The sequence below is a fragment of the Cetorhinus maximus genome, chromosome 11 (assembly GCF_964194155.1).
Source record: "Cetorhinus maximus chromosome 11, sCetMax3.hap1.1, whole genome shotgun sequence".
Classification (NCBI taxonomy): Eukaryota; Metazoa; Chordata; class Chondrichthyes; order Lamniformes; family Cetorhinidae; genus Cetorhinus; species Cetorhinus maximus.
This window is the reverse complement of record NC_135889.1, coordinates 26,264,937-26,291,611: the sequence shown is the minus strand read 5'-3', so window position 1 is coordinate 26,291,611 and position 26,675 is coordinate 26,264,937. Positions and strand designations below refer to the sequence as shown.

At 45.2% G+C, this 26,675-nt stretch overlaps 1 protein-coding gene across 1 annotated transcript in view; it reads left to right on the top strand.

Moving 5' to 3' along the window:
* The window catches only part of LOC144686962 (dynein regulatory complex protein 11-like), a 378,502-nt gene that overhangs the window by 128,579 nt on the left and 223,248 nt on the right, over positions 1 to 26,675 (top strand). Inside the window, exon 8 of the mRNA XM_078552808.1 lies at positions 7,897 to 8,004. Coding sequence (XP_078408934.1) covers positions 7,897 to 8,004 — 108 coding nt within the window. The remainder of the gene's footprint in view (positions 1 to 7,896; positions 8,005 to 26,675) is intronic.

The window sequence follows — 26,675 nt, the reverse complement described above, 5'->3', positions numbered from 1 at the left end:
AGTGGATTGATACAATGGTATGGCTTGTTGAGGCCATTTCAGAGGGCATTTGGGAGTCAACCACATTGCTGTGGGCCTGGCGTCACATGTAGGCCAGACCAGGCAAGGACAGCAGATTTCCTTCCCGCAAGGACATTAGTGATCCAGATAGGTTTTTACAATTACCAGCAATAATGGTCATCATTAGACTTTTAACTCCAGGTTTTTATTGAATTCAAATTTCACCATCTGCTGTGGTGGGCTTCAAACCTGGGCTCCAGAGCATTACCCTGGGTCTCCGGATTACTAGTCTAGCAACAATATCACTACATCACCTTCCTCCACTTGCTCAGATGTGAGCTACGGAGATACGTTCCCCATACTTGCATCTTCCACCCACCCTGCCCATCCCCCTATCAAGGTCAATAAATCTGTTAATTTGTGGCTTAGTACCAGAAATATACCATGAAAGCAACAGTGTTAAGAAAAACAAAATCAAAAGTGGAGCGCAGCTGAAGTAATTGAGTGAAGACTTGGAGTTTGGTGAGAGGGGAAGTTTTAAGTCCTAGGCCAAACCATCTTCAGCTGCTTCATCAATGACCTTCCTTCCATCATAAGATCAGAAGTGGGGATGCTCGCTGATGATAGTGCAATGTTCAGCACCATTCGTGACTCCTCAGATACTGAAGCAGTCCATGTCCAAATGCAGCAAGACCTGGACAATATCCAGGCTTGGGCTGACAAGTGGCAAGTAACAGGTGCCAGGCAATGACTATCTCCAACAAGAGAGAATCTAACCATCACCGCTTGACATTCAATGGCATTACCATCACTGAATCCCCCACTGGCAATATCCTGGGGGTTACCATTGACCAGAAGCTGAACTGGACTAGCCATATAAATACTGTGGCTACAGAAACAGGTCAGAGGCTAGGAATCCTGCGGCGAGTAACTCACCACTTGACTCGCCAAAGCCTGTCCACCATCTACAAGGCACAAGTCAGGAGTGTGATGGAATACCGTCCACTTGCCTGGGATGAGTGCAGCTCCAACAACACTTGAAGCTTGACACCATCCAGGACAAAGCAGGCCGCTTGATTGGCACCACTTCCACAAACATTCATTCCCTCCACCACCGATGAACAGTGGCAGCAGTGTGTACCATCTACAAGATGCACCTCAGAAACTCACCAAGGCTCGTAAGGCAGCACTTTCCAAACCCACAACCCATATCTAGAAGGACAAGGGCAGCAGAACATAGGAGCACCACCACCTGCAAGTTCCCCTTCAAGCCACTCACTATCCTGACTTGGAAATATATTGCCGTTCCTTCACTGTTGTTGGGTCAGAATCATGGAACTCCCTCCCTAACAGCACTGTGGGTGTACCTACACCACAGGAACTGCAGCGATTCAAGAAGGCAGCTCACCACCATCACTTTCTCAAGGGCAATTAGGGATGGGCAATAAATGCTGGTCTAGCCAGCGATGCCCACATCCCATTAATGGATTTTAAAAAGTGTTAATTCTGTTCTTAAATGTTGCTCTTAAAATCTAATCTAGTCTGTAATTAGCAGTAGCTGGAAAGTACTATGTAAACCGGCTAAGTTCATTCTTTCTTGCATTAGACAGGGTAGACTCACTCTCAGCTATAAGAGCTGCATAGCTAATTAGCTAACTGGTTGAATCTGGTTACTGTAGCCCCAGTTCAGTTTACTATGAATTTATGGTTCTTTAGTGCAGCCAAGGCAAACAGAGTGAAGGTAACTGAGTGAAGACTCAGTTTGGTGAGAGGGGGAGCTTTAAGTGTTAATTTTGTTCTTAAATTTTGCTCTTAAAATCTAATCTAGTCTGTAATTAGCAGTAACTGGAATGTAGTGTGCAAGCTGGTAAGTTCTTTTTTGTCCCGTAGTTTAGAAAGGGTAGACTCACTCTTAGCTGTAGGAGCTGAGTAGCTAATTAGCTAGCTGGTTGAATCTGGTTACTGTGGCTCCACTTCACTTTACTATAAATTTAGGATTTTTTATTAATTTACCGGATGTGGGCATCACTGGCTAGGCCAGCATTTATTGCCCATCCCTAATTGCCCTTGAGAAGGTGGTGATGAGCTGCCTTGAACCACTGCAGCCCCTTTGATGTAGGTACACCCACAGTGCTGTTAGGGAGGGAGTTCCAGGATTTTGATCCAGCAACAGTAAAGGAATGGCGATATATTCCCAAGTCAGGATGATGAGTGACTTGGAGGGGAACTTCCAGGTGGTGGTGTTCCCATATATCTGCTGCCCTTGTCCTTCTAGATGGTAGCAGTCATGGGTTTGGAAGGTGCTGCCTTTGGAGCCTTGGTGAGCTTCTGAGGTGCATCTTGTAGATGATACACACTGCTGCCACTGTTCGCCGGCGGTGGAAGGAGTGAATGTTTGTGGAAAGGCTGCCAATCAAGTGGCCTGCTTCGTCCTGGATGGTGTCAAGCTTCTTGAGTGTTATTGGAGCTGCATTCATCCAGGCAAGTGGAGAGTATTCCATCACACTCCTGACTTGTGCCATGTAGATTGTGTTCAGGCTTTGGGGAGTCAGGAGGTGAGTTACTCACCACAGGATTCCTAGCCTCTGACCTGCTCTTGTAGCCACAATATTTATATGGCTAGTCCAGTTCAGCTTCTGGTCAATGGTAACCCCCCCCACCCCCCCAAGGATGTTGATAGTGGAGAATTCAGTGATGCTAATGCCCTTGAACGTCAAGGGGTGATGGTTAGATTCTCTCTTGTTTAGTGCAGCTAAGGCAAACAAAGTGCAGCTGAGGTAACTGAGTGAAGACTTGAAGTTTGGTGAGAGGGGTAATTTGGTGAAGGGGGGAAGGAGGTGTTTGTTTCCTTTTTCTATCTTTCACACCCCATAGGAATTGGTTCTTGCTCTACGACAGACAAAGGAGCTAACTGTTTGGTGAGTATCTGGTAAATGGGTAAGTTCTGTTCATCCCTAAAGTTTAAAATTGGACACAAATTGGTGATAAAGTTAATAAAATATATAAAAAAGATAAATAAGTGATTGATATAATTAAGTAATTATTTAAAAAACATTAAGGATGGCAGGTCAGGTGATGTGTCAAGGCTGCAGCATGTGGGAACTCTTGGATAACATTGTGATCCAGGGCAAACACGCCTGCAGTAAGTGTTTATGGTTTGAGGAACATTAAGAGTCATTGAGCTGGAGGTACAGCCGTAGACTCTGACACATCAGGGAGGGGAAAAGTTATCTGGATGCTTTGTACCAGGATGCAGTCACATCACTTAGGATAGGTCTTCTGATTTGGCCGGAGCCGGGAGGGTGTGAGGCAGGTAAGGAGATCCAGAGTGCTGGAGTGTGAGCCTCTGCAATTGTCCAATTGGTTTGGGGTTCTCTCAGATTGTTTGGATGAGAGCAGGGGCTGCAGGGTGGATGAGCAAACTGATCATGGCACCGTGATACAGGGAGCCATTCAAGTGGGGGAAGCAAAAAGAAACTTAGTGGTGGGGGACAGTATAGTGAGGGGGATTGACACTGTTCCCTAACGCAAAGAGCGAGAGCCCAGGAGGCTGTGTTGTCTTCCTGGTGCCAGGGTTCGGGACATTTGGTCAAGGCTGGAGAGGAACTTGCAGTGGGAGGGGGAGGACCCAGTTGTCCTCGCCCATATAGGTACCAATGACATAGGTAAAACTAGGAAAGAGGTTCTGCGTAGAGAGTATGAGAAGCTAGGCACTAAATTGAAAAGCAGAACCTCAAAGGTTATAATCTCTGGATTATTACCTGAGCCGCATGCAAATTGGCATAGGGTACGTAATATTAGAGAGATCAATACGTGGCTAAAAGACTGGTGTCGGAGAAGTGAGTCCTGGTTTGTGGGGCACCGGCACTAGTACTGGGGAACTTGTACCACTGGGATGGATCTACACCTGAACCGGGCTGGGACCACTGTTCTTGCAAACTGCATTACGAGGGAAGTAGAGAGAGTTTTAAACTAAATAGTGGGAGCAGTGGATAAAATATGGAAAGATGTGGTATATCAAAGAGTAGAGACAAGGCAAGAGAGGGAAATAGTAATGTGGGAAATGTGGGTCGGAGAATGGCAGGAAGGGACAGAGAGAAAAAAACCTAAGAATGCACAAAGAATCTAGATGTCACAAAGATAACAAAAAAGACTAAACTAAAGGCTCTGTATCTGATTGCGGGTACGATTCGTAACAAAGTAAATGAATTGATAGTGTACATTGAATTAAATAAATATGATCTGATAGCAATTATGGAGACCTGGCTGCAAGATGACAGGTTGGGTCCTGCATTTTGAGGGGTATATGACCTTCAAGAAGAATAGGAATCTAGGTAAAGGTGGGGGGGGGGTAGCACTGTTAATTGAGGATGGCATTTGGCATTAGTCGAGAGATGACCTTGGTTCAGGAGATCAGGATGTAGATTCAGTTTGGGTGGAGCTGAGGAATAGTAGGGGAAAGAAGTCACTCGGTGGAGTGGTCTGCAGGCCCAGTAACAGTCACCACAATGTAGGACAATGTATACAAGAAGAAATATTGGGTGCTTATGATAAAAGGATGGCAATAATCATGGGTGACTTTAATCTACATGTAAACTGGAAAAATCGGATTGGCAGTAGTAGCAAGGATGAGGAGTTCATAGAATGCTTTTGAGAGAGTTTCTTAGAGCAGCACATTCTGGAATCAACCAGAGAGCAGGTAATATTAGACTTGGTATTGTTTAATGTGACAGGATTAATTAATGACCTCAGAGTAAAAGCACCCTTAGGTAGCAGTGACCACAATATGATTGAATTTTACATCCAGTTTGAAAGGGAGAAGAATGGGTCTAAGACTAGTATTTTAAACTTAAATAAGGGCAACTATGTGGGCATGAAAGCTGAACGAGCTGAAGTGAACTGGTATACCAGGCTAGGAGATAGATCAATAGATAGAAGCAGTGGCAGACATTTAAGGGGATTTTTCAGAATTCTCAGGATAAGCATATTCCTACTATAAAGAAAAATTCTAAAAGGAGGATCCAGCATCCATGTTTAACTAAAGAAGTTAGGGAGAGCATCAAACTTAAGGGAAAAGCATGTAATTGTGCAAAGATGAGTGGCAGGTTAGATGATTGCTCAGAATATAAAGAACAGTAGAGAATGACTGAAAGGTTAATCAGGAGAAAGAAAGGAGTATGAGAGAAAGCTCGCTATAAATGTGAAAACCTTTAGCAAGAGTTTTCACAGGAATTAAAACAAGAAAAAGAGTAGGTAAAGTGAGTGTTGGCCCTCTAGAGAGTGAGAATAGGGAGTTAATAGTAGTTAATAAGGAAATGGCGGATGAAATAAACAAATATTTTGCTTCTGTTTTCACTATAGAGCATACAATAAAACATTCCAGCCATTGTTGCAAATCAGGAGTTGGAGGGGAGAGAGGAACTTGGTGAAATTACAATGACTAGGGAAGCAGTTCTGAGCAAACTGATTGAGTTGCAGGCTGACAAGTCTCTGGGTCCAGATGGACTTCATCCTAGGGCTTTAAAAGGTGTGGCTAATGAGGCAGTAGATGCATTGGTGTTAATTTTCCAAAATTCCTTAGATTCTGGAAAGATTCCATCAGACTGGAAAGTAGCAAATATAACCCCTCTGTTCAAGGAGGGAGGGAGGCAGCAAACAGGAGACTGTAGGCCAGTTAGCTTGATGTTTGTCATAGGAAAGGTGTTAGAATTGATCGTTAAGGAGGTTATAGCTGGGCACTTAGAGAAGCTCATGGTAATCGGGAAGAGTCAGCATTGTTTTGTGAAAGGGAAATCATGTTTAACCAACTTCTTCAAGTTCTTTGAAGGAGTAACATGTGCAGTGGATAGAGGGGAGCCTGTAAACATACTGTACTTGGATTTCCAGAAAGCATTTGATAAGGTGCCACATCAAAGGTTATTGCGGAAAATAAAACCTCATAATGTTGGGGCTAACATGTTAGCCTGGATGGAAGATTGGCTGGTTGGCAGAAAACAGACTATGCATAAATGGGTCTTTGTCTGATTGGCAGGATGTGACGAGTGGAATCCCATAGGGGTCTGTGCTGGGGCCTCAACGTTTTACAATTTAAATGAATGATTTTGATGAGGGGAACGAAGGCATGGTAGCTAAATTTACAGACGACACAAAGATAAGTAGGGAAGTATGTTGTGATGAAGACATAAGGAGTTTGCAGACAGATATAAATAAGTTGAGCGAGTGGGCAAAAATTTGGCAGATGGAGTATAATGTAGGAAAATGTGAAGTTGTTCACTTTGGCAGTATTACTTAAACGGAGAACGCTGCAGAATTCCGAGGTGCAGAGGGATGTAGATGTTCTTGTGCATTAGTCACAAAAAGTTAGTATGCAGGTACAGCAAGTAATCAAGAAGGCTAATGGATTGCTATCCTTTATTACGAGAGGAAATGAACATAAAGAATGTTATGCTTCAGTTATACAGGGCATTGGTGAGACTGCATATCGAATACTGTGTGCGGTTTTGGTCTCCTTATTTAAGGAAGGATGTAAATGCTTTGAAGGCAGTCCAGAGGAGGTTTACTAGATTGATACCTGGAATGACCGGGTTGTCTTGTGAGGATAGGTTAGATAAGCTGGGCTTGTTTCCACTCGAGTGTAGAAGAGTGGGGGTGACTTGATTGAAGTATATAAGGTCCTGAATGGTCTTGACAAGGTGAACGTGGAAAAGATTGTGGGTGAGTCCAGAAATGGGGGTCACTGTTTTAAAATTAGGGATCGCCCTTATAGGACAGAGATGAGGAGAAATTTATTTCTCTCCAGAGGTTTTGCGACTTTGGAACTCTCTGCCTCAGAAGGTGGAGGAGGCGGAGTCACTGAATATTTTTAGGGCAGAGGTAGATAGATTCTTGTTAGGCAATGGAATTGAAGGTTATTGGGGTTAGATCGAAACACAAATAGATCAGCCATGATCTTATTGAATAACAGAACCAGAGGAGACTGCATTATGAGCAGCGAACACAGTACTAAATTGAAAGAAGTACAAGTAAATCGGTGCTTCACCTGAAAGGAGTGTTTGGGCCTTGGACGATGAGAAGAAAGGAGGTGAAAGGACAGATGTTACACCTCCTGCAATTGCTTGGGAAAATGCCAAGGAGAAGGGGATGAAGGAATGAAAGGAGGTGATTGAAGAGTGAAGCAAGGTGTTGCAGGGGAACAGTCCTTTTGGAATGCTGGCAGGGAAGGGGAGGGGAAGATGTGTGTGGTGGTGGCATCATGTTGGAGGTGGCAGAAATAGCAGAGGATGATCCTTTGAATGAGGAGGCTGGTGGGGTGGCAAGTGAGGACTAGAGGAACCCTATTGGGAGGGAGGGAAATGATTAAGAGCAGAAGCATGGGAATTGGGTTGGACATGGTTGAAGTTGTCAACCACAGTTGGGGGCCAATCCTAGGTTGACGAGAAAGGAAGACAATTCAGAAGCACTGTTGTGGAAAGTAACATCACTAAAATAGATGTGACAGTATCTTCTTCCCAGTATGTCACCCTAGGCCCCCTTTCATTCCTCCAGTTTTCCTGGAATTAAAGAGGAAGTCCCAAAACATAACAATGTTATAAACTTCATATTTGTAACAATATCTTTTGGGATATACCTGAACAGGCAAGACAAACTCATGATATAGTAGCAATTGGCATGACAAATTCATGACATTGTCATTGAATGGAGGTTTTTGCCTAACAATACACAACTAATTAACATGCCTTCATACCTCCAAATTGCTGCATTATGCCTAATGGAGGACAGAATGTTCACTTTTGAGTTTTTTTTCTTTTCTTCTGCACAGTCTCTAACTTTTTAAAAGGCAAGGTTTTCATTTTGAAAAGTTTGCCAGTGCATTAATAGCTTATACGCTCTCCTCAGGTACTCCAAGAACTTGCAGCCCAAGAAGATAGGAAAAAGACAAAGAAAGAGAAAAAGGGCAAAAACGAGAAGAAGAAAAAGAAGAAGAAGGGAAAAGCTAATATGGAGGTATGGTTGCAAATGTTGGATTTTGCCTTAAACTTCTCTTATTTTTATTTGTTGATGGGATGTGGGCATCGCTGGCTAGGCCAGCATTTATTGCCCATTCCTAATTGCCATTGAGAAGATGGTGGTGAGCTGCCTTTTTGAACTATTGCAGTCCATGTGTTGTAGGAACACCCACAGTGCTGTTAGGAAGGGAGTTTCAGGATTTTGACCCAGCGACAGTGAAGGAGCAGCAATATAGTTCCAAATCAGGATGGTGCATGACATGAAGGGGAACTTGCAGTTGGCAATGTTCTCTTGCACCTGCTGCCCTTATCCTTCTAAGTGGTAGAGATCACTGTTAGATGGTGCTGTTGGCCTTGGGGAGTTGCTGCAGTGCGTCCTGTGCATGGTATACACCACTGCTACTGTGTGTTGGTGGTGGAGGGAGTGATAGATTAAAGTGGCAGATGGGGTGCTTTGTGTCAATGTCTTAATAATTACATTATTAAGGTTTAATGGCAATCACAGTGTTAGGATTTACATTTACATTGTTAAACAGATGCTGGGTATTTGTATACCTATAAATGGGGATAGGGAAGATGGTGGCCTCGTGTAATGTCACTGAATTAGTAAGCCAGAGGCCCAGGCTGATGCTGTGGGGACATAGGTTCAAATGCCACCATGGCAGCTGGTGGAATTTGAATTCCTGCACTTGGGTCCCACGTTCCTGATCTTCGGGCACCAGGTGCAGAGAGGAGTAGGGAGGGAGGAGGACCTCCTCGTGAACTTGTTCCTGGGCCTTGGCCAAGTTGGCCATCAACAGGTCCAGGCAGCAGGTGATCGAGGGGGTCGTCTGGCCCGACTGTCTGCCCCTCTTCCTATGTTCGTGGCGAGGTGCCCTTAGAGAGGGAGCACACAATGTCTGCCAGCACAGTGAAGGCCTTCTGTGCCCAGTGGGCACTGTGGGGGCTGGATGCTTTGTTGACCCTGTTAATCACGTTTTAATTTGAGTTTTGTAAGTTTCCTTTTCAGATTTAGCCTTTTTGCAGTATCCCTTTAAGAGGTTGCCTTTTTATTTGTCCTTCATTTTCTTAATTTAAATCTTTAATTTAATTGACTGCTCAAAAAAGTATAAATGGTTGTAGGGGAGACACTGGCATAGTGGTAATGTCACTGGACTAGTAACCCAGAGGCACAGGCTGATGCTGTGGGGACATGGGTTCAAATCCCACTATTGCAGCTGGTGGAATTTAAATTCATGCACTTCAGCCCCAAGCTTCTGATCTTTGGGCACCCGGTGTGGAGAGGGGCAGGGAGGGAGGAGGACCTGCTCCTGGGCCTGGCCAAGTTAGCCATCAACAGGTCTAGGCAGTGGGTGTATCCTGCCCTGACTGTCTGCTCCTCCTCCGCAGCTATATTTGTGACCGGGTGTCCCTGCAGAGGGAGCATGCGGTATCTGCTGGTACGATTGAGGCCTTCCATGAGCAGTGGGCACTGCGGGGACCCCGAAAATCACATTTTGGTTTGATCTTTGTAAGTTTCCTTTTGTATTTTGTCTTTTTGTTGTAGTTTCCCATTAAGGGGCTGTCCCTTTTATTTGTTCATTTGATCTTTTGTTGATGTGCTCCCCATTTTCTATTGGTTGTTTTATCAAAAGAGTTATAAATGGGGGTGGTGTAGTGGTAAGGTCACTGGGCTAGTAATCCAGAGGACCAGGCTGACGCTCTGGGTACATGGGTTCAAATCCCACCATTGCAGCTGGTGGAATTTAAATTCTTGCACTTCAGTGCCACGCTCCTGATCTTTGGGCACCTGGTGCAGAGATGGGGGGGTGGGGGAGGACCTCTTCGTGAACCTGCTCCTAGGCCTGGCCAAGTTAGCCATCAACAGGTCCAGGTAGTGGGTGCTTGAGTGGGTCGTCTGGCCCGACAGCTACATTCGTGTCCCGGTGTCTTTGGAGAAGGAGCACACGGTATCTGCCGACATGATCGTGTGCACTGCCGGGGCTGGGGAGCTTTATTAACCCCTTTAATCACGTTTTAATTTAATTTTTGTAAGTTTCCTTCTAGATTTTGTTTTTCATTTTGCAATATCCCTTTAAGGGTCTGCCTTTTACTTTGTCCTTGATTAGTTAATTTAGTTTATTTGGTTTACCTAAAAGAGTATAACTGGGGATAACTGGGACACTGGATAACTGAGTGGGGAGTAATGTTGACTGTGAACTAAGTTAATAAACGCTCTCCAGCAAAGAAAGCTGCCTTGTCTTGGTTTTAACTTCACCAACCGGCATGGATCCAGTTAATACTTTGTCCTGCGTGGTGTTGAGCTTCTTGATTGTTGTTGGAGCTGCAGTCATCCAGGCAAGTGGAAAGCATTCCATCACACTCCTGACTTGCATCTTGTGGACAGGCTTTGGGGAGGCAGGAGGTGAGTTACTTGCCACAGAATCCTCAATCTCTGACCGACTCTTGTAGCCACAATATTTAGATGGCTGGTCCAGTTCAGTTGCTGATCAATGGTGCCCCCCACGGTGTTGATAATAGGATATTCAGCAATACCACTGAATATCAAGGCGAGATGGTTAGATTCTCTCTTGTTGGAGATGGTCATTGCCTGGCACTTGTGTGGCACAAATGTTACTTGCCACTTGAGCCCAAATATTATCCAGGTCTTGCTGGACATGAACTGCTTCAGTATCTGAGGAGTCGTGAATGGTGCTGAACAATGAGCAATCATCCACACTTCCGGCCTTATGATGGAGTGGAGCTCATTGAAGAAACAGATGAAGGTAATTGGGCCAAGGACACTACTCTGAGGAGCTCCTGCAGCAATATCCTCGGACTGAGATGATTGACCTGCAGCAACCACAACCATCTTCCTTTGTGCTAGGTGTGACTCCAACCAGTGGAGAGTTTCCCCCGATTCCTATTAACTCCAGTTTTGCTAGGGCTCCTTGAAGCCATACTCAGTCAAATGCTGCCTTGATATCAAGGGCAGTCACCCTCACCTCACCTCTGGGGTTCAGCTTCTTTGTCCATGTTTGAACCAAGGTTGTAATTAGGTTAGAAGCTGAGTGGCCCTGGCGGATCCCAATCTGAGCATCAGTGAACAGGTTATTACTGAATATGTGCCACCTGATAGCACCTTCCATCACTTTGTGATAATTGAGAGTAGACTAATGGGACGGTAATTGGCTGGGTTGAATTTGTTTGGGTTTTTATGGATAGTACATAATTATACAATTTTCCACATTGCTGGATTGATGTCAGTGTTGTAGCTGTATTGGAACGGCTTGGCTAAGGTTGTAACTGGAGCACAATTCTTCAGTACTATTGTTGGAATGTTGTCAGGGTCCATGGCCTTTGCAGTATCCAGTTCCTTCAGCCATTTCTTGATGTCACGTGGAGTGAATCAGATTGGCTGAAGACTGGCATCTGTGATGTTGGGGACCTCAGGAGGAGGCTGAGATGGATCACCCTTCCGCACTTCTGGCCGAAGATGGTTGCAAATGTTTCGGTCTTGTCTTTTGCACTGATGTGCTGGGCTCTCCCATCATTGAGGATGGGGTTATTTGTGGAGCCTTCTCCTCCTGTTAGTAGTTTAGTTGTCCACCCCACCATTCATGACTAGGTGTAGCAGGACTTCAGAGCTTAGATCAATCCATTGGTTGTGGGGTCACTTAGCTCTCTCTATCTCATGCTGATTCCACTGTTTAGCATGCTAGTACTCCTGTGTTGTAGCTTCAAAAGGTTGACAGCTTATTTTTAGTTATGTCTGGTGCTGCTCCTGACATGCTGTCCTGCAACCTTCATTGAACCAGAGGTGATCACCTGGCTTGATGGTTATGGTAGAGTGGGGGATATGCCGGACCATGAGGTTACAGATTGTGGTTGAATACAATTCTGCTGCTGCTGAAGGCCCACAGTGCCTCATGGATGCCCAATTTTGAGTTGCTAGATTTTTTCGAAATCTATCCCATCTAGCATGGTGGTAGTGCCATCCAGCACAATGGAGGGTATCCTCAATGTGAAGACCGGACTTCATCTGTGGTGGTCACTCCTATCGATACTGTCATGGACAAATGCATCTGTGGCAGGCAGGTTGGTGAGGACGAAGTCATGTATGTTTTTCCCTCTTGTTGGTTCCCACAACCCTGCCGCAACCCAGTCTAGTAGCTATGCCCTTTAGGACTCGGCCAGCTTAGTCAGTAGTTGTGTCACCAAGCCACTCTTGGTGATGGACATCAAAGTCCCCTAGCCAGAGTATATTCTGCTCTTGCTACCATTAGTGCTTTTTTCAATTGGTGTTCACCTTGGAGGAGTACTGATTGATCAGCTAAGGAGGCGCGGTAGGTGGTAATCAGCAGGAGGCTTCCTTGTCCATTTTTGACCTGATGCCATGAAGCTTCATCGTGTCCGGAGTCCATGTCAAGGACTCCCAGGAAAACTCCCTCCCAACTGCATACCTCTGCCACCAACTCTGATGGGTGGGACAGAACATGCCTCGAGATGGTGATGGTCTATCTGGGACATTAACTCTCGAGCTCAAAGAAGGCTCTGTGTTTCTTGTGCTCAGGCTTCACTTGTAGTGATCAATATCTAATTGTAACTTATCACTTGTGATTGAACTGGATATTTTGCCTTTTGTACCTGCCCTCTGGTAATTGCCCAGTAGGCAGAACTGATGAATATTCTGCTGAGGTGAGTTCAAAGTCAAATCAAGTAATAGCTTTATTCTACATGATACATGCAAATAAACAGGATAGTACTTCTGGACCTCTTTAAATTTCTTCTATAATGCTGCCTGCAATATACAAAAAAATGCTGCCTTGTGCCTAATGGAGGGTCGAATGCTCACTTATGAGTTTTTCCGTTCCTTCTGCACAGCCTCTTTTTTTATTAATTCACGGGACGTGGACGTCGCTTGCTAGGCCAGCATTTATTGCCCATCCCTAATTGCCCTTGAGAAGGTGGTGGTGAAAGTGGCTTGTTAGGCCGTTTCAGAGGGCAATTAAGAGTCACCCACATTGCTGTGGGTCTGGAATCACACATAGGCCAGACCAGGTAACGATTCCCTTCCCTAAGGAAGATGGGTTTTTACAACAATCGACAATGGTCTTATAGTCATCATTAGAGCTTTAATTCCAAATTTTTATTGAACTCAAATTTCACCATCAGCTGTGGTGGGATTCAAACCCAGGACCCCAGAGCATTACTTTGGGTCTCTGGATTACTCTGGATTACTGATTTACAATTATTATTGCCACTACCTCTAACCTTTTAAAATGGACTGGATATTTCTTTCCACCTCAAGCCGCTGCCTGCCTCACAGGATGTTCTTGAACCCCAATTTAAGTGCAGTTGATTCAGTATAACTCATTCCTGAATCTTTTCATGGAAAAATGGTCAAAAATTGAAGGGCTGTTATGGAATAGATGGTGAGAAGGCTATTTTTTACTGGCAGGAGGGCTGGTAACCAGAGGACACATTTTTAAAAATAATTATCAAATGAATTAGGCAGAGGTGATTAGATTTTTTTATTACACAGTGAGTTGTTATGATCTGGACATTGATATGATTTATTTATGTAAGAAAATTCTATTTGTATTTACTCTCTCCATCAGTTGGCAAGAATCTCTCCCCCTTAAGGGATGTGGGTACTTTTTACTGGGGTCCAAATACTTCCAGTGTGTCAATTACTAAACTTCATTCTTCATTGGTTCTTAAATGCTTTTTATTTATCTTACACTTTAACAATAATCCTACACAATTTTAGATAGTCAATTAAATGCAGCAAATTGCCTGGTTTGTGCTCCTATACAGTGCTACTCCAATTGCTGCAGCATGCCAGGTGAGACTGCAGATGGCTTTGCAGGACCGTCTCCTGCAGCTTTGGCACTTGAAGATCCAGCTTCATACTCCACCAATTCAGATTGGCTGCAATAGTCTGGGCTGGCTGCTGATAGGCCACAACAAGGGTACTGGTAGAGTAGCAGCGGTGGGAGGTTGAATGCTGTAATCCAGAAAGAAGACAGTACGCTCATGCTGCACAGAGCTAGTGCCACACCTTCAGGATGGTGCCTCTATTGTCCTAGTAATCTGATGGAGTGTAGATTGCTGGACTACTGAGAGACCTAGTAAGCCCCTTTGAGCAGGTACCCATACCCATGATGGGAGCAATCTGAGCTTGCTGTGGATTTCACATCTTCAGGCATTGGTTGCCTTCTGCTCGTGCTAAAGAGGAAGCTGACAGAACAGTCGTTAGATGCTCAATCATTGCTGCAAGTGTTCTCATGGAGCTGCACAAAGCTCTGTGCCAAGTAAGGGGAGGCAATGATGTAGTGGTATTGTCGCAGGACTAGTAATCCAGGGACCTGTGTTCAATAAAAATCTGGAATTAAAAGTCTAATGATGACCATTGTTGCAAAAACCCATCTGGTTCACTAATGCCCTTTAGGGAAGGAAATCTGTCCTTACCTGGTCTGGCCTACATGTGACTCCAGACCCACAGCAAAATGGTTGACTCTTAACTAGTCTGAACTAGGACAGTTAGGGATGGGTAATAAATGCTGGCCTCGCCAGCCAAGCCCACATCCCATGAACAAATAAAAAAAGCTCCCTTCAAGCTCCATGGTAGTGACAGCAGGCTTTCTGGCAGGACAACCAATACACCAAGCATTTCTATGTGCATGCCCATCTGCCTTTTTCTGTTCTCCACCCCATCAAAGTCTTCGCCTGAGTTGTCTGTAGCAGAACATAGCGTGTGACCTCACCCTGCAGGGAGCTGGCATCTGCACTATCCTATTCCTCATCCTAGCTGTGCCCAGTCATACCTGGCGAGTCAATGGGCAGAATCTTCTGGAGCCAAATGGGGTCTTGGTAGCCAGTGAGAGAGCTGGTGAGAGCCCTGCATTACCTCTTTCCAGAAGGCTTGCTGCATCATGTGCCAATCAGGCACTTCACAGGCCAGGGGCAGCCTTCTCTCAGGGTCAAGGACCCCAGGGGCTGGTGGCCCGCGTGCCAAGAGCTGCTGGCCAATCAGGAGCCGACAACTCTATTGAAGAGCAGTGCCACCAGAGAAGCAGTGGCTGCTGCTGGTACGACACCGCCTGAAGCCCAGGAGCATCGCTAGATCCCAGGCCAGAAGTGATGGCAGAAGGGATGGGGGGCAATCGCAGGGTGAGGGGCCTTGGCAGCAAAGGCAGGGGATGATTCTCTTTCCTGACGCTGTGTCTCTTGATCAGGCATTGAGTGCCTTTGAATGAGAGAATTCTCCCCCCTCTACAGGCAAACACACCAGGGTTTGCTTATCATGCTCCTTGCATGGCGAGTCCACCACCCGCTGCTAGGTTAATACCAGCACCTGGTTTCCCTTTGTCCACTTCTTTGCACCACAGGCTGCTTTGTAGGACTTCTTCACGCCACACTGACCACTTGACATTTAACCTGTCCTGCATGTGTCCCACCACAGGATTGCTTAAAAAGGTCATGGAAGCAGTTTCAACACTAGCTTTTAAAAGGGAGTTGGATAGAAACTTGAAAAGAAAATATTTTCAGGAAATATGGGGAAAGCACAGGGGACTAGGCCTAATTGCATAGCTCTTTAAAAGAACTAGCACATACAGTATGAGCCGAATGGATTCTTGTGCTCCATAATGCTAAGATACTAAAGTCTGAAACACAGCTGGCATGTTATTATAGTGAACATCGTCCCTAGAAGTTCCAGTGAGAGTGGTGCAAGGGAAAGGTTACGATTAGACTGAGTTAATTTACCAGCTTGAAGTTGCTCCATACTTGCCTGACGCGGTTTCATCTTTGCTAGTTTCAAGTCGATTGAGGATCTTGCGATACAGTAGTCAGACCACTAACAGCAACAGACTTGTGTACCTTCACAGTCAGTAACCCCATGTTCACCCTATCCTTCAACCCACAATCACCCGTAAGATGAGTTAACAACAGTAATTCAATCAGGAATGTTCAAGTCATCCCAAAAGCAGTACTAGTTGAACCTATTGAACCTACTATAAAGGGCTATCTGCATGCTAATCATTAAAAGCAGCAATTTATCCACAACCAACAAGTCAGAGAATAGCCCTCCAACTCTACTACTTCTAGTAGAGAATGGTAATTGACAACCTGGCAACTAATAAGAGGAGGTTTCATGAACATTCAGTACCTCAACCACCTTGGCGCCCAGCATGATGAGAGAGATAAAACTGAAAGCTTTGCAAGCAGTGTTATCCAAATTTTTTGTTTGCAAAAATGTACTTTATTCATAAAATATCTAAAAGAACACTACAAATCATTTCAAAATGGCCATCACAAAAAGTGCAATAATATTCAAGTTTTCCACATTGATCATGTGGTGCTTCAGTATAATCAAGAAACATTACAGACATCTCAGAATGGTCATAACAGGCAGTCAGACAGTGCATTGGTATTTAAGTTGCCTGCATCAGTACAATTGTGATACATGTAATATTCACTGCATACATTCAATGTGAGTCATACAGCCTGAGGAGTCTACACACTTCCCAACCCTTCGGTGCACTATGGCTGAAAGGTCTTAGACAGCGACCTTTCTCCACTGTACCTTTGCGACAGCTGCCCCAAGCTTTAGTGCGTCCCTCAGCATGTAGTCCTGGACCTTGGAATGTGCCAGTCTGCAACTCTCGGTCAGGGACAACTCTTTGCACTGGAAGACCAACAAGTTTCGGGCAGACCAAAGAGCGTCTTTCACCGAGTTGGTGATCCGCCAGCTGCAGTCAATGTTTGTCTTGTGTGTCCCTTGGAACAGCCTATAGAGCACAGATTTCTGTGTCACAGAACTGCTTGGGATGAACCTTGGCAAAAACCACTGCATCTCTCTCCAGACCTTCTTTGCAAAGGCACATTCCATAAGGAGGTGGACAATGGCCTCTTCCCTGACACAACCACCTGGAGGGCATTGTGTGACTCCTGGTGAGTAGGAGAGATCTGACTGAGAGGGCCTTTCTCACCACCAGTCAAGCTGCGTCTTGGTGCTTGTTGGAAAGTTCTAGTGATGAGGCATTCTGCCAAATGACTTTGACAGTCTGCTTGGGGAACCATCTGACAGGATCCACCATCTACTTTTCCTGCAGGGACTGTAGGACATTACGTGCTGACCACTGCCTGATGGACTTGGGGTCAAAGGTGTTTCTCTCCATAGATTTTTCCACAAGGGACAGGAGGAATGAACTACTTGGAGAATTCTGCGGCAGTGTGGCCAGACCCATCCATCGCAATGCTAGGAACAGGTAGAAGGTCAGCACGTGGTGATGCTTGGTATTTGCGTATCGAGGGTCTACACATAATTTGATGCAGCCACACACAAAGATGGCCATCAGGATGAGGGCGATGTTGGGCACGGTTTTTCCCCCTTTATCTAGAGGTTTGTACATCATGACCCTGTGAACACTCTTCATTTTTGACCTCGAGATAAAATGGAAGATGACTCGGGTGATCAGTGAGTAATTCAATCGGGTGAGTACAGGAGTTATCTAAAAATGCCAAGTGGACGATCTTCCTCCGTGACCCAATTCTGTCGGTGTTGAGTCATTTTGGTTCACTCCACATGACTTTAAGAAGCATTGGGCATAGTGATGATTTTTGATCTTCAAAATATCCTGGCTATATTACTGGAGACAAGCACGCCAAAACTACTGTGAAGTTGTTCCAGTGCAAGCATGCAACTGAGAATGTGGATTATTGCCTATTTTTATTATTCGTTCATGGGATGTGGCCATCATTGTCTAGGTCAGCATTTATTGCCCACCTCTAATTGCCCCTGAGAAGGTGGTGGCTGCTGCCTTCTTGGACTGCTGCAGTCCATGTGTTTTAGGAACACCCACAGTGCTGTTAGGAAGGGAGTTCCAGAATTTTGACCTAGCGATAGTGAAGGAACGGTGATATAGTTTCAAGTTGGGATGGTATGTGACTTGGAGGGAAACTTGCAAGTGATGCTGCCCTTGCCCTTTTAGGTGGTAGAGGTCACAGATTTGCAAGGTGGTATGTATTATCCACAAAAAAATGACAAATCTAACCAGCAAATTAATGCTATTTCAGCATCCTCCTAGTCATAAGTAAAGTGATGGAAAGAGTCATCATTAGTATCAAGTGAGACCATCTCAGGGATAACCTACTAAGTTGATTCGCAATTTGAGCACTGTCAATGCCAGAAGACAGGGAGAAAAATATATAACTATGCCAACCTGGTTACTTTATAAAATTATTATTTTTATTTTAAAAATGGACAAGGCTTTACCCTGACTAGCCATGACTCATACCAGAAGAATTTATAACCTTCAGAAACCAGCAGGGACCTTGTTACCTTTAAAGAGGTGCTGATACCCTCTGTGATGGCCGAAAGTAAAATTCTAAAAAATGCACCCACCCCCTTTACATTTCTAAGGCAGAGCTCCGGTCAACCGAGATGGTATGTCTGCAAAGGACAAAAGGGACTTGACGCCTCTATTAAACACCTCAAGATTCCAGAACTGGGAAAATACATCCTTTGTTCAACACGCAGGAGAAGAAGCTGCTAGAACCTGTAATATTGCTGTGTGGAACTGAACCCAAGAATCTACCATATTATCATCTAATAGGTAGCAACAGAAAGAGCTCTGTCCAGGTAAAGTGCTTGGCCCTCATCTACAATGTGAACTACTGGAACATTGGAACTTCTGTATCTGTACCTCCAAGACCAATTCATTTTTACATGCCTTATCTAATTGTGGAAGTCCTTGCTTCTGGGAAAGATGGATCATCCTGCAACAGCCAGCCTGCTACCCTCTGAAGAAATACGCCATTGGACTTTTGATTCTGGACTCTGGTCTCATGTGAAACTGTAACTCTTATTTTTATCGTGGTCTTGGCCTGTAGCCCTTTCTTCCCCTTGTATGAGTGAAAACAGGGGCGGACGTTGCGAAACACCCTCCTGCATTTTATGTGTGTGTGCAAATAAACCGACCCTGTTATTTTGCCTTATCTCGAGTTTGTTTGTTGTGGAGTTATTAATAGAGGATTGAATCACTCCAAGCTGAAGGGTTGGGGAAAATGCACTGCCACTTATAAAGGCGGAAATCAGAAATACCTTTCTGTTTGCAGACGGATAGCGAGAGGAGAAATCAGGGCTGTTTAAATTAACCCCCTTCCTGTCCGTAACAGAAATTGGGGCTCAGGTCTGGGGAAACCCAATTTGAATTTGGTCAGAGTCCAAAATTTTAAAATGAGCCTGAATTGGATACTGAAAGAAACCAATTGGGAACCAAAGAGGGGAAATTCGGTGGCTGGAACTAATTTTTAAGACAAGAGGCTGGTGTGTTCTCATAGTAACAAAACAGGCCATTCCAGACCCGAATGCTGGAGATTGCAAGGCAAACCAGTTGGACTAGTAGGACTTCACATGAGCAGTCACCCAAAGAATGCCTCAATGGGTAATGCAGCAGAGCAGGCAGACCCTATTGCTACAGAAACTTACGCAATGGAGGGCATGGCACTATGCGTGTCTGAGCCGGACAAACTCCCAGAAAGCTTCCAGAGTTTTTTCCTTTCAGGAATGGTGCCCTCCTACCCCACCCAAAATTTGAGCAAGTCCATGGTCCTGCTCCGGGACACAGGGACCACTCCGTCCTTAATGTTAGAGGGAAACTTAAACCTACCCCCTGAGTCCTCCCTGAAGGTCAAAGTACTGATCAGTAGAGTGGGAGGAGGATCTGTGTTTGCACTTCTCTATAAGGTCCACCTAGAGTGTGACCTTGTTTCAGACCCTGTTACAGTAGGAATTGCCCCTAAGCTACCAGCAGCAGGAATTGATTTCCTCCTTGGAAACGACTTGGCTGATAGCCAGGTGCTAGCCAGTGAAAGAAAAGAGGCCAAGACCAAGTAGCAGAAATCTGAAGAAGGGCAGAACGCTGGAGAAGGTCCAGATGTCCAAAAGGGTGGAATAACACCCATAAACCTTGAACGAGAGCTGCTTGAAGGTAGGAAGGTCAAAGACAGGCCAGTAGAATTAAAAGTGGTCCAGAGAAGGCCCCTAGAATCTAAAGTAGATTCCCAAAATAGCCCCAAATTAAACAAGCACAGAGAAGTCCTAAAGCAGGTAAAGAAATAGTGAGGGAGATGTCCCACGTAGCCAAAGAGCCTGAAAGAAGACAGGTTATTAAGCCCAGAAAGGAAAAGGTTAAGGACTTGCCTGAAGTATGGCTGGCAGAAACCTTCTTTCCAGCATTAAATAGGGACAAAGGGAGCTCCCAAACCAATAGCCAGATAGGAAGGGAATAAAGCCACCAGGGAGTGTAGCTGGAGCTTCACCACCACTCAAGGGCAGCGGAGTTCCAGAGGACATGGAACATGTTAGGAGGGTATCCCCTCCAAAGCCAAAGCCCCCAACCAGGAAGCCAATGTTAATTTCGCTGAGCACTTTATGGCAAATTTAAATGTGGAGCAGAAAAGTTCCCAAATTGGCCCGGAAAGAATGAGGGTGATACCTCACCCAGCTAATAAGCCACCCAGAGGTACAGCAAGGGCTGACCATTCCCCAATGGGTAGCAGTGTCCCAAAAGACACTGAACCTATCACACAACTGACCAGCAGGGGGACCTGAACCAGATTGGACCCCATGCATACCCACCATCATGGAGAATTGTAAGAGGACTGAACAGAGATAACCACCACCTTTAAAGTGATCCATAAACACCCACCAGGCTACAGCCCTGTAGCCATATCTGGTATGGATGCAGGAGGTGCTCCTGTAAGAAGGTCATCTTCCTGTCAGACCGGCCCAGAAAGCCAGGCCCAAGTTTGGGGGCCAACTGCCTGCCTGTTGCTGTGCCAACTAAAAATACCTAGCAGCAGAAGCAGAAGCTGGAACTCTCCAGTTGTGCTAGTCCCGAAGCTGGTTGGGTCAAAGCAACTTTGTACCAACTACCGAAAAGTCAGTGCAGTAACCAAGGCCGACTTCTGCCCTATCCCCTGCCTTGAGGATTGCAGACAGGATGGGTCACTCGGCCTACCTGAGCAAGATTGACTTTTTTAAAGGATACTGGCAAATCCTCATGTCCCCCAGGGCAAGAGAAATCTTTGCATTTGTCACCCAGAGGGCCTGTAACAATGCAAAATCATACACTTTGGCCTTAAAAATGACACTGCCACTTTTCAGAGACTGACTAACCAGGTAGTCGCTGGCCTTAACAACTGTGCAGTGTACCTGGATGATCTGATCATCTACAGTGACAGCTGGAGAGATCACTTGTTTCACCTGGAGGCAATGTTGCAGGCTCTGAAGAGAGCCAACTTGGTGGTGAACCTGGAAAAGAGTGAGTTCACTCAGGTCAAGGTAACTTACCTGGGATATGTGCTGGGTCAAGGTAGTGTAGTGCCTCGTGAGGCCAAAGTATGGGCCCTAATCGATTTCACCACTCCCAAGAACCAGAGGGAAATCAGGTGTTTCCTAGGCATGTGTGGATTCTATAGGAAGTTTGTTCCAAACTTTAGCACCCTAGCTGCCCCCTTAACCGATGCCCTAAAAAAATGTTCAAAAATGAGGTGAGCCCAAGCCTGCAAAGGGGCTTATGAAATACTGAAAGCTGCCCTGATAAATGAGCCAATCCTAGTAGCCCCTGATTTCAGTAGATCTTTCAGAGTAGCAATAGACACCAGTGATCTAGGGGTGGGAGCCTTCCTGCTCCAGGAAGATGAGTCTGGTATAGTGTCTCATTGACTATTTTCAAAAAAACTCAACCCCCACCAAAAAAGATACTTCACAGTGGAGAAAGAAACCTTAGGTCTCCTAGCATTTTGAAATTTATGTTTGCCATGGGCACCGGGAGACCCTAGTCTACACCAATCACAATCCTCTGAAATTTTTGGAAAAGCTTTAAAACCACCAATGTGTGGCTGTTCTGCTGGAGTCTGCTCTTGCAGCCGTTCAACCTGCACATTGCAGGAAAAGACAATGTCCTTGCAGACACCTTGTCACAGTTTTAACCTAAAAAAAACAAAAGAAAATGCAGCAGGGAACTGCAGTTTCCCCTGGTAACTGTGTGTCTGATGTGCCAGCATGAATGAGAGAGTGCCTGTATACTTCTGCATTTCCTATTCTTCCTTCCCTAAGACCCCATTAAAAAAAATGAAATGAAATGGAATTCATTTCAATTTTCTCCAATGGGGTAAGCGTGTCCAGGCCAGGCGACAGGAAGGAAAATATATCTCTACATCAACCTGGCTACTTTATAAAATTATTATTTTTATTTTAAAAATGGACAATGCTTTACCCTGACTAGCCATGACTCATACCTTCAAAAACCAGCAGGACCTCGTTATCTTTAAAGAGGTACTAATGCCATCTGTGACAGTCGACAATCAAATTCCAAAGAAATTCACCCACTGCCTTTACATTTCTAAGGCTTTACATTTCCGGCCAACAGAAACAGTATGTCTGCAAAGGACAAAAGGGATACTGATTCTGCTATTAAACACCTCAAGATTCCAGACCTGGGAAAATTCATCCTTTGTTCAACACCCAGGAGAAGAAGTGGGAGGTATGTCACAAGACCTCCCCCAAGCTGCTAGAACCTGTAATATTGTGTGGAACTGAACCCAGGCAGTCTACCATTTTATTATCTAACAGGTAGCAGAAATAGCTCTGCCCAGGAAATGTGCTTGGCCTTTGTCTACACTGTGAACTACTGGAACTTTGATACATTGGAACATGTATCTGAACATTCAAGACTAATTCATCTCTTTATTGCATGAGTGCAAACAGGGATGGGCATTGCGAAACCCTTCCTGCATTTTGTGTGAAATATACCAACAAACAAACCAACCCTCTTATTTTACCTTATCTTGCATTTGCTGTGGGTTATTAATAGAGGATTGGATCACTCCAAACTATAAAGGGGGAAATCAGAAATCAAAAACACTTTTCTGTTTATGGAGAGGAGACATCATGTGAGAGGAGAGATCAGGGCTGTTTAAATTAAACCCCTTCAGTTCGTAGCAGTACTATCAGAATCAATCAGCTTCAAAAATCATTATGAAAATCGCTGCCTTCAACCTCAAGGCAGCATGTGACCAAATATGGCAAAACTGAAGTCAACAGGGAGTCCATGGAAAGCCCTGCACCAGCTGGATTTGCAGCAGACGTGAAGAAAAATGAATATGTTTATCAGAGGCCAATCACTGCAGCTCCAGTCCGTTGCTGCTAGGAGTTCCACAGGGCAGTGTCAGCAAAGAATGCCATTCCCTCCATTAATGAACCATGCTTGTGGATGATTCCACAAGTTTCTTCGGTCAAAACTCCTCCAGTAATGAAGTAGTCCATCTCAGCCCCTTCAGCAGAAACTAAAGAGTATCCAGGCTTTCATTAAAAGATGACAGGTAAAATTTCCAGCTCTTCCATGTCAGTTGATGACTATTTCAAACAAGAGAAAACCCAGTGATCTTTGACCTTCAGTGTCATCAATATATGAACACCATGACCATATGAGAATGCCAGGGACTGGGCACTTGAGACATATCTGATCTCTCAAAGCCTCTCAATAACTACAAGGTTCAAGTCACAAGTGTGATGAATACTCACCTTCATTTGGATGGGTGCAATCACAATAATATTGAAAGAACTCAGTGTTGTCCAGAACAGATCTGTTAGTTTGATCAACATTCCAGTACTGCCCACAGATTACTGCAGTAACTCACTGAGTTGACGTGGTCTACATAGATTTTAGCAAGGCTTTTGACAAGGTACTACATGGAAGACTGGTTAAAAAAATAAAAGCCCATGGGATCCAGGGGAATGTAGCAAGCTGGATACAAAATTGGCTCAGTGGTAGGAAACAAAGGGTAATTGTTGATGGGTGTTTTTGCAACTGGAAGGCTATTTCCAGTGGGGTTCCCTGCTTTTCGTGGTATTTATTAATGATTTGGAGGTAAATATAGGGGGAATGATCAAGATGACACCAAAATTAGCTGCATGGTTGATAACGAGGTGGATAGTTGTAGACTGCAGGAAGATATCAATGGGCTGGTCAGGTGGGCAGAAAAGTGGCAAATGTAATTTAACCCGGCGAAGTGTGAGATGATGCTTTTGGGGAGGTCGAACAAGGCAAAGGAATACACAATAAATGTAAGGATACTGAGAGGTGTAGAGGAAGTGAGGGACCTTGGAGTGAATGTCCAGAGATCCCTGAAGCAGGACAGATCGATAAGGTAGTTAAGAAGGCAAATGGAATCCTTTCCTTTATTAGCTGAGGCATAGAATATAAGAGCAGGGAGATTATGCTGAAATAAAAGAAAACATTAGTTAGGCCACAACTTGAGTAGTGTGTGCAGTTCTGGTCACCTCATTACAGAAAGGATGTAATTGCACTAAAGAGGGTACAGAGGAGATTTACAAAGATGTTGCCAGGATTGGAAATTGGCAGCAAACGGAAAGATTGGATAGGCTGGGGTCATTCTCATTGGAACAGAGAGAGGCTGAGGGGGAATTTGGTTGACATCTACAAAATTGTATGGGACCTGGATAGAGTGGATGGGGAGGGCCTGTTTACCTGAGCAGAAAGGTCAGTGACTAGGGAGCATAGGTTTAAAGTGATTGGCAGAAGGATAAGAGGGGAAATGTGGAAACAGTTTTCACCAAGAGAGGTCTAGAACTAAAAACAAAAAACTACTGCGGATGCTGGAAATCCAAAACAAAAACAGAATTACCTGGAAAAGACTCAGCAGGTCTGGCAGCATCGGTGGAGAAGAAAAGAGTTGATGTTTCGAGTCCTCATGACCCTTCAGCAGAACTGAGTGAAGTTAGGAGAGGGGTGAAATATAAGCTGGTTTAAGGTGGGGGGGTGGGGGGGTGGTTGTAGGGACAAGCAAGCAGTGATAGGAGCAGATAATCAAAAGATGTCACAGACAAAAGGAACAAAGAGGTGTTGAAGGTGGTGATATTATCTAAGAGAATGTGCTAATTAAGGATGGATGGCAGGACACTCTAGATGCAGCTCTAGTGGGGGTGGGGTGGAAAGACTGACAGGGTATTACAGTTATAGATTTAAAAATAATGGAAATAGGTGGGAAAAGAAAAATCTATATAAATTATTGGAAAAAACAAAAGGGAGGGGGAAGAAACGAAAATGGGGGTGGGGATGGGGGAGGGAGTTTAAGATCTAAAGTTGTTGAATTCAATATTCATCCCGGAAGGCTGTAAAGTGCCTAGTCGGAAGATGAGGTGCTGTTCCTCCAGTTTGCGTTGGGCTTTACTGGAACAATGCAGCAAGCCAAGGACAGACATGTGGGCAAGAGAGCAGGGTGGAGTGTTATAATGGCAAGTGACAAGGAGGTTTGGGTCTTTCTTGTGGATAGACCGCAGGTGTTCTGCAAAACGGTCGCCCAGTTTGCGTTTGGTCTCTCCAATGTAGAGGAGACTGCATTGGGAGCAACGAATGCAGTAGACTAAGTTAGGGGAAATGCAAGTGAAATGCTGCTTCACTTGAAAGGAGTGTTTGGGCACTTGGACGGTGAGGAGAGAGGAAGTGAAGGGGTAGGTGTTGTATCTTCTGCGTGGGCATGGGGAGGTGCCATAGGTGGGGGTTGAGGAGTAGGGGGTGATGGAGGAGTGGACCAGGGTGTCCCGGAGGAAACGATCCCTACGGAATGCCGCTGGGGGGGGTGAAGGGAAGATGTGGTGGCATCATGCTGGAGTTGGCGGAAATGGCGGAGGATGATCCTTTGAATGCGGAGGCTGGTGGGGTGATAAGTGAGGACAAGGGGGACCCTATCATGTTTCTGGGAGGGAGGAGAAGGCGTGAGGGCGGATGCGCGGGAGATGGGCCGGACACGGTTGAGGGCCCTGTCAACGACCGTGGGTGGAAAACCTCGGTTAAGGAAGAAGGAGGACATGTCAGAGGAACTGTTTTTGAAGGTAGCATCATCAGAACAGATGCGACGGAGGCGAAGGAACTGAGAGAATTGGATGGAGTCCTTACAGGAAGCGGGATGTGAGGAGCTGTAGTCGAGGTAGCTGTGGGAGTCGGTAGGCTTGTAATGGATATTGGTGGACAGTCTATCATCAGAAATTGAGACAGAGAGGTCAAGGAAGGGTAGAGAAGTGTCAGAGATGGACCATGTGAAAATGATGGAGGGGTGGAGATTGGAAGCAAAATTAATAAATTTTTCCAGGTCCCGACGAGAGCACGAAGCCGCACCGAAGTAATCATCGATGTACCGGAGAAAGAGTTGTGGGAGGGGGCCGGAGTAGGACTGGAACAAGGAATGTTCCACATATGGGGTATGTGGAACATTCCTTGTTCCAGTCCTACTCCGGCCCCCTCCCACAACTCTTTCTCCGGTACATCGATGATTACTTCGGTGCGGCTTCGTGCTCTCGTCGGGACCTGGAAAAATTTATTAATTTTGCTTCTAATCTCCACCCCTCCATCGTTTTCACATGGTCCATCTCTGACACTTCCCTTCCCTTCCTTGACCTCTCTGTCTCAATTTCTGATGATAGACTGTCCACCAATATCCATTACAAGCCTACCGACTCCCACAGCTACCTCGACTACAGCTCCTCACACCCCGCTTCCTGTAAGGACTCCATCCCATTCTCTCAGTTCCTTCGCCTCCGTCGCACTTGTTCTGATGATGCTACCTTCAAAAACAGTTCCTCTGACATGTCCTCCT